Source organism: Marmota marmota, unplaced genomic scaffold (assembly GCF_001458135.2).
Source record: "Marmota marmota marmota unplaced genomic scaffold, marMar, whole genome shotgun sequence".
In the NCBI taxonomy this organism is placed as follows: domain Eukaryota; kingdom Metazoa; phylum Chordata; class Mammalia; order Rodentia; family Sciuridae; genus Marmota; species Marmota marmota.
Window position 1 is genome coordinate 16,342,233 of NW_026000101.1, and position 7,082 is coordinate 16,349,314.

Consider the following 7,082-nt stretch of genomic DNA (forward strand, 5'->3'; position numbering starts at 1 on the left):
GTCAAATGGTGGTTCTATTCCCAGTTTTCCAAGGAATCTCCATACTGCTTTCCAGATTGGCTACACCAGATTGCAGTCCCACCAGCAATGTATGAGTGTGCCTTTTTCCCCACATCCTTGCCAACACTTATTGTTTGTGTTCTTAAAAGCTGCCATTCTAACTGGAGTGAGATGAAATCTTAGAGTAGTATTGATTTGCATTTCTCTAATTGCTAGAGATGCTGAACATTTTTTCATATATTTGCTGTTTGATTGTATATCATCTCCTGAAAGGTGTCTGTCCAGTTCTGTGGCCCATTTATTGATTGGGCTATTTGTTTTTTTGGTGTTTAGCTTTTAGTTCTTTATATACCCTAGAGATTAAGTGCTCTATCTGATGCGCGAGAGGTAAAAATTTGCTTCCAAGATGTAGGCTCTCTATTCACCTCACTGATTGTTTCTTTTGCTGAAAAGAACCTTTTTAATTTGAATCCATCCCATTTCTTGATTCTTGATTTTAATTCTTGTGCTGTAGGAGTCTCATTAAGGAAGTTGGGGCCTAATCTGACACGATGGAGATTTGGGCCTACTCTTTCTTCTATTAGGTGCAGGGTCTCTGATTTAATTCCGAGGTCCTTAATCCACTTTGAGTTGAGATTCGTGCATGGTGAGAGAAAGATTTTTAATTTCATTTTGTTGCGTATGGATATCAATTTTTCCCAGCACCATTTGCTATCTTTTCTCCAGTGTATGTTTTTAGTGCCTTTGAATGACCCTCTTTTTTGACATTTACTGTTTCAGTCCTCCTGTCAGGCGCCAGAGAGGAAGAAGGGATCGTCTGTCTCGACATAATTCCATTAGTCAGGATGAAAACTATCACCATCTCCCTTATGCACAGCAGCAAGCAATAGAGGAACCTCGAGCCTTCCACCCTCCGAATGTATCTCCCCGTCTGTTACATCCTGCTGCTCATCCACCCCAGCAGAATGCAGTAATGGTTGACATACATGATCAGGTATAATAACAGAATGTTCCAGAAATACAAATGATAAAAGTTGGTTGCTTTTTTGATTGCTTGATTCTGTGTTGCAAATTTCTTTGTAATTTTACCTGAAATTCCCTATTTTATTTAATTTTAACTCTTAAAATGAAGAACTTTGAATTCTACACAAAATAAAAGTTCAAAGAAAAATAACAGTGAAAAAATCAAAGTATTTTATGAGGGAAGTTAAGAATCAATCCGAACAAGTTGTTCAAGACCTTTTTGTAAAATATTGTAACACACTTGAGGAAGTTTAAATAAAATTTCCAGTTGTCAGTTTTCAAAATTGATATATATAGAACTAATGTGATCCCATATAAATCTGTAATAAGATTATTGATGTAACTTGAAAAGTTGATCATATAATTTCTGTGGCGGTTTAAAGGACCTTATATAGTCTGTAGCAGGAGAAAACAAACGTAGCTTATTGTGGTGAAATAATCAACATGAGCATGAGCATGTGCTTATTTGTTTATCTGTTGTCTATGGTTTCTTAGTGCAGAAATCAGGATGGCCAGCAAACCTAAAATACTTAAAAATAAGTAATGGAGATTGAACCCAGGGACGTCTACAACTGAGCTACATCCCCAGCCCTTTTTCTTTTTGAGATATAGGGTCTCATTAAGTTGCTCAGGGCTGGCCTCAAACTTGTGATCCTCCTGCGTAAGCCTCTCAAACAGTTGGGATTAATTATAGGCATGTGTCACTGTATCCCTCTCAGAATTTTTATAAATGAGGCTAGGACAATTGGGTATCCAAAAGAAAATGTGAAAATAGAGCCTTTACCTCACACTATTCACAGTGGTAAAGTCCAGGTAGATTAAAGAGTTAAGTATTAAAGGCAAAATAATAACCTTTCAAGAAAATAACAAAGAAATGGCTTTATAGCCTTCAGTAGGGAAAGGCTTTCTTAAAAGGAAAAGAACTGATTGAATAGAGAACTAGTGATAAATTATACTTAATTAAAATAAAGAAATGGTGTTCATTGTAAAAAGTAAATATATATTGGCCACTTAATTTTTTTAATAAAGATTTCACAGGGATTCAAGAAGGGGGAGGAAGACCTTTTTTTTTTTTTTTTTAACAAAAAGAATGATGCAGAAGCAACCAGATATCCATTTAGATGAATTTAACACTGGATTCATGACTCCATGTCACATACAAAAATTAAAATTGGATTCTAGATTTAAATGTGAAAGGTAAAATTTTTTTTTTTTAATATTTATTTTTTTAGTTGTAGTTGGACACAATACCTTTATTTTATTTATTTATTGTTACACGGTGCTGAGGATTGAACCCAGGGCCTCGCAGGTGCTAGGTGAGTGCTGTACCGCTGAGCCACAACCCCAGCCCAGTAAAATTATTAATGAAAAAGATTATCTCTTTATGAGGTACCAGAGATTTCTTAATCAGGATATATGAAGCTCCAGACACTTCATGAAATACTAATTAAAATTAAAACTTCCTGCTTATCCAAAAACAGTATTCAAAAAGTAACAAGCCACTACTTGGAAGAAAATATTTACAGTACTATATTTGAGAGAGGACTAGGATCTATAACATAAAAATAACTTTACAAAATTTATTACTAAAATTGCAGTAAGATACCCTACAAATCACTATAGGAAAATGAAAAAGATTGGCAGTTCCATTGCTGGTGGAGTAAAACGTGATATAATTACTTTGGGAAATAGTGGGAGAATTTCTAATGTCAAACACATCTGTTGTATGATCCATCAATTCTACTCTGATATACACAAGAAATGAGTATACATATCCACAGTTGTCATTTGTTTTTGTTTTTTAAATGTGGTGCTAAGGATTGAAACCAGTGTGCCTAACATGTGCCAGGCAAGTACTCTACCACTAAGCTACAACACCAGCCCCACAGTTGTTTTTTTCCCACATTTTTTATTGGTGTATTATAGTTGTACATAATGATGAGATTTGTTTTTACACATTTGTACTTGCATACAATGTAACAACGTAACTTGGTCAATATCACTTCCCAACACTTTGTGTCTTTGTTTTAGAAAAAATAGTCACCATGAAGGCAGTTAAAATATATTTAATCAACACAAGACTATGGGGGGGAGGTATATCTAGGTGTGGTACAGACATTAAAAGAAACAGATTACCACAAAAGTCAGGATTGGTTACTTTGACAAGGTTATTAGGGAGTGGCTGTGAAGTCACTTTGGGAAGGATCTCTTATGGAACTCCATGGGGATCTTGGTGTGTGTTATATTTATTGATTCCAAAATATACTGTTTCATTTTTTAACATTCTGAAGTTTGGATTAACAATTAACAGCATTTTAATTTGGTGTCAGCCAGGCAGCAGTTTATAACATAGTTGTCATTGCTTTTGCTTGTTCCAACATCAAATCTGTGTTTTAGGGAGAGGTGAGTTAACTTCATTCTCCAAGCACAAGTTAAAAGTAGACAAGTCTACATAATTACAAACCTGACTAAAGAATCTGGACCAAGTAGCCTTTATTTCTTTTATTGATCGTTTTAAGAAATGATGCATTACCAACCTCCTTGATGGCACTAACCTTCTTCTGGAAAAAACATATACATTGAGAGGAAAAGTGACTCAGTACAGTCAGACTCTAAAAGTGAAGAAGTATTGACTAACCACTTTATTTTACTTATAATTGCCTTTTTATGAACACACAACTGTTGTCTCTATTACAATGCCTTTAACAAATTTATAAATATAAAATTTCTGTGATAAAGTCATCACATAATTGGGAATATTTTTCTTAGTACACTAAAAAAATAGTCATGATATGATTGACATGAGATTCAATGAAATATATTTAAACTATGGCAAAGTATCAGAAATCAGTCAATTTTTATTAGTAAAATTTATAATTTCCATTAAAGTCAAATATAGGATAGGTATATATAAGTTTTCTATATTTATGTATTTATCTCTATAGTAAGATATAACTTTTTTTGAGAGAGAATTTTTTTTTTAATATTTATTTTTTAGTTTTTCGGTGGACACAACATCTTTATTTTTATGTGGTGCTAAGGATCGAACCCAGCGCCCCGCACATGCCAGGCGAGCATGCTACTGCTTGAGCCACATCCCAGCCCCAAGATAGAACTTTCAAAATATATTTAAGGGCTGGGGTCGTATTTTGGTGGTAAAAGCAATCACCTAGCACATGTGAGACCCTGGGTTCGATCCTCAGCACCACATAAAAGTAAACAAATAAAAGATTGTGTTCATCTACAACTAAAAAAAAAATTTAAAAACGGATTTAAAAAAATATATGTATATATTTAAAAAGGACAAGAAAATTAAATAATTGAGTTAACTCTTAGCAGATATAAGAAAGGAAAAATATCTAATTGGGGGGAGTTAGTTGTTTGATTGTTGCACTCAGGGCCTCATTCGTGCTAGGCAAGTTCTCTACTATTGAGCTCCATCCTTAGCCCTCTAGTTTTTAAAAATAGTAGCTAAGGTTTGCTAGATTTCAGATACATAAATGCAAATCAGTATCTTAGTACAAAAACTAAATGGATTTGACATGCAAATAGAGAAAAATACAATATAACAAAACTTTGAATTTAAAAAGAACTTTGAATGGCAAATTTAATAAAGAATAATACATCTAGCTAGGGGTTTTAGTTTAGTGGTAAAGTGCTTACCTAGCATGCATGAGATCCTGGATTTAATCCCCAATACCACCCCAAATAAATAAATAAATTGTATAAATAAATAATAATATATCTATTTTACAAAGAATACTAATTTCTGAAGGACAAGACTATAGTTGTGTAATTTTCCTAGATAAAAAGGTTAATATAAAGTTGAATACTTTGTAAAATAATATAAATTTTAATTCAGTTAAATTTTAGGAGCAAAGGTAAAATAGACTGGAAATATATTTTAGCTACAAATGACAATAGAACAAAACTAAAAATAGACTGGGAATATATTTTGGCTACAAACAATAAAACAAAACTAAAAATGGTTATGACAAACTAGAAAACGGGCAGTGAGCAAAGGATATATAGATTATTTATAGAAAAAATCTACATGGTAATAAACTGTGTTGAAAGAAGTTCGTCCTCTCTAATCAGAGGAGTGCCAGTTTGAGGCAAGCATACAAATAGCTTGTTTCCACCTTCTGGATATGTAAACATGTTTCTAATACAAATAATTTATCTTTGAATAGAGATGCTGGGAATTGGGTCCTCATATGCTACTGCTGAGAGAATGACTTCCTCAAATCTGTGGTTTTTTTCCCCCCATACTGGAGATTGAACTCAGGGATACTCTACCACTAAGCTAAATCCCCTGCCCTTTTATTTATTGATTGATTGATTGATTGAGGCAGAGTCATGTCAACTTGCCAAGGCTGATCTTAATTTTGTAATTCTCCTACCTTGGCCTCCCAAGTAACTGGGATTACAGGTGTGTACCACCATGCTTGGCTGCTTTGACAGTATCTTTAAAAGCATCACTCCTTTACCCAGTAGTGCCTCTGAGATAAATAAAACTACCCGTACTATAAAGTAGTATTTTTTTTTAATAGTCATTTGTATTGTCAAAAGTGTGAAAGCAACTCAAATGTCTATTATCATCATATGATAGGACTTTGTTAACCAGGTGTGCTAGGGGCTAGGGATATAGCTCAGTGGTAGAACCCATTCCTAGCATGCTCAAGGACCTGGGTTCAAATGCCAGAACTAAAAAAAATAAGAACAAATAAAACAAAGGCTAGTCTCAAGAGAAAAAAGTTGAATACATATCTATGGTACAAAATTAAGTGAAAAGGGGAAATATGACTTATTTTCTGTTAAAACAATATGCATGACTGTAGATGTTTATATGCTCATGGAGAAAGAGAATATGTTATTAACATTATTTGCCCTCAGGGTGGGGAAGATGGGACTAAAGTTGGCTACAAGGAGATAATTTTATGTGTATATTGGGGGTCAGTGCTGGGGAATGGTCTCAGAGCCTTGCATGTGCTAGGCAAATCCTGTATGGCTGAACTATATCCCCATCCCAAATAATTTTTTAATAGTATTTTCTTTTGTTTCACTAGTTGGAATTAAATATCTTTTTCCATCGACTACAACCAGGTATACAAACTATCATTTTTACAAGTTTATCCTTTTAGAAGTTTTCTGCTCTACATGGCATGCTGGAAGATTTATTATAACTTTAGATTACTCTGAGCTTTTCAAGTCTCTTTGAGGGAAAAGTTTAGCCCTAGTTCTTCCAGGGTCATATATATTCTTAGAATAGTCAGCTTTCCTGTACAAAGACCATGTATATCCTGGTTGAAACTGCTGGAGGAAGTACATTATGAAAACCTGTGCATCTGAGAAGGAGAATTAATATATATCCAAATATTAATTTCTAATAATTAACATTATAGCCAAATAGCTAAAGTTTTATTTTTCTTCCCTAATAGCTCCATCAAGGAACAGTCCCTGTTTCCTATACAGTAACAACAGTGGCACCACATGGGATTCCACTCTGCACAGGCCAGCACATTCCTGCTTGCAATACACAACAGGTCCCAGGATGCTCTGTGGTTTTCAGTGGACAACACCTCCCTGTCTGTAGTGTGCCTCCTCCAGTAAGTCTGTGCCTTTCTTTTCATTAGATCTTAACTGTTAAACACCAACCTGTGTTTGGATTTGTCATTTACTACTCAAATCCCTTTTTAAAATGGCTATGTGTATTACATAAGCAAACAAAATTTGAGAGTATCTTTGTAGCTTCTCTTACAAGTAAAAAATCTCAAAAACATGGTTTTAGTAACCATTTAATAAAAGTAGCTTTAAAACATCGTGTTTTTTAAATCAGAATTTTAAATTTTACATTTAATTGAATATCTTGTCAAACCATATTTCTTCCTATGTAAACACTGTTTATAATTAAAGCTAGATAAAGCCAGGTTCATGATGCCCGCCTGTAGTCCCAGTGACTTGAGAGGCTGAGGCAAGAGGATTGCAAGTTTTGGGCCTTGGCAACTTAATGAGACACCCCCCCCCCACCCACTAAAAAAAAAAGTAGAGAAGTAGCT

The 7,082-nt window shown here is 34.2% G+C and overlaps 1 protein-coding gene across 12 annotated transcripts in view; it reads left to right on the forward strand.

Annotated features, from left to right (window-relative positions):
- Rnf38 (ring finger protein 38) overlaps positions 1-7,082 on the forward strand; it is a 74,895-nt gene that overhangs the window by 49,897 nt on the left and 17,916 nt on the right. For 11 of the 12 annotated variants that reach the window (XM_048783371.1, XM_048783375.1, XM_048783376.1 and 8 more), the window contains 2 exons: positions 781-994; positions 6,465-6,632. In XM_048783371.1, coding sequence (XP_048639328.1) covers positions 781-994; positions 6,465-6,632 — 382 coding nt within the window. The remainder of the gene's footprint in view (positions 1-780; positions 995-6,464; positions 6,633-7,082) is intronic. The other variant, XM_048783374.1, reaches the window with a different exon arrangement.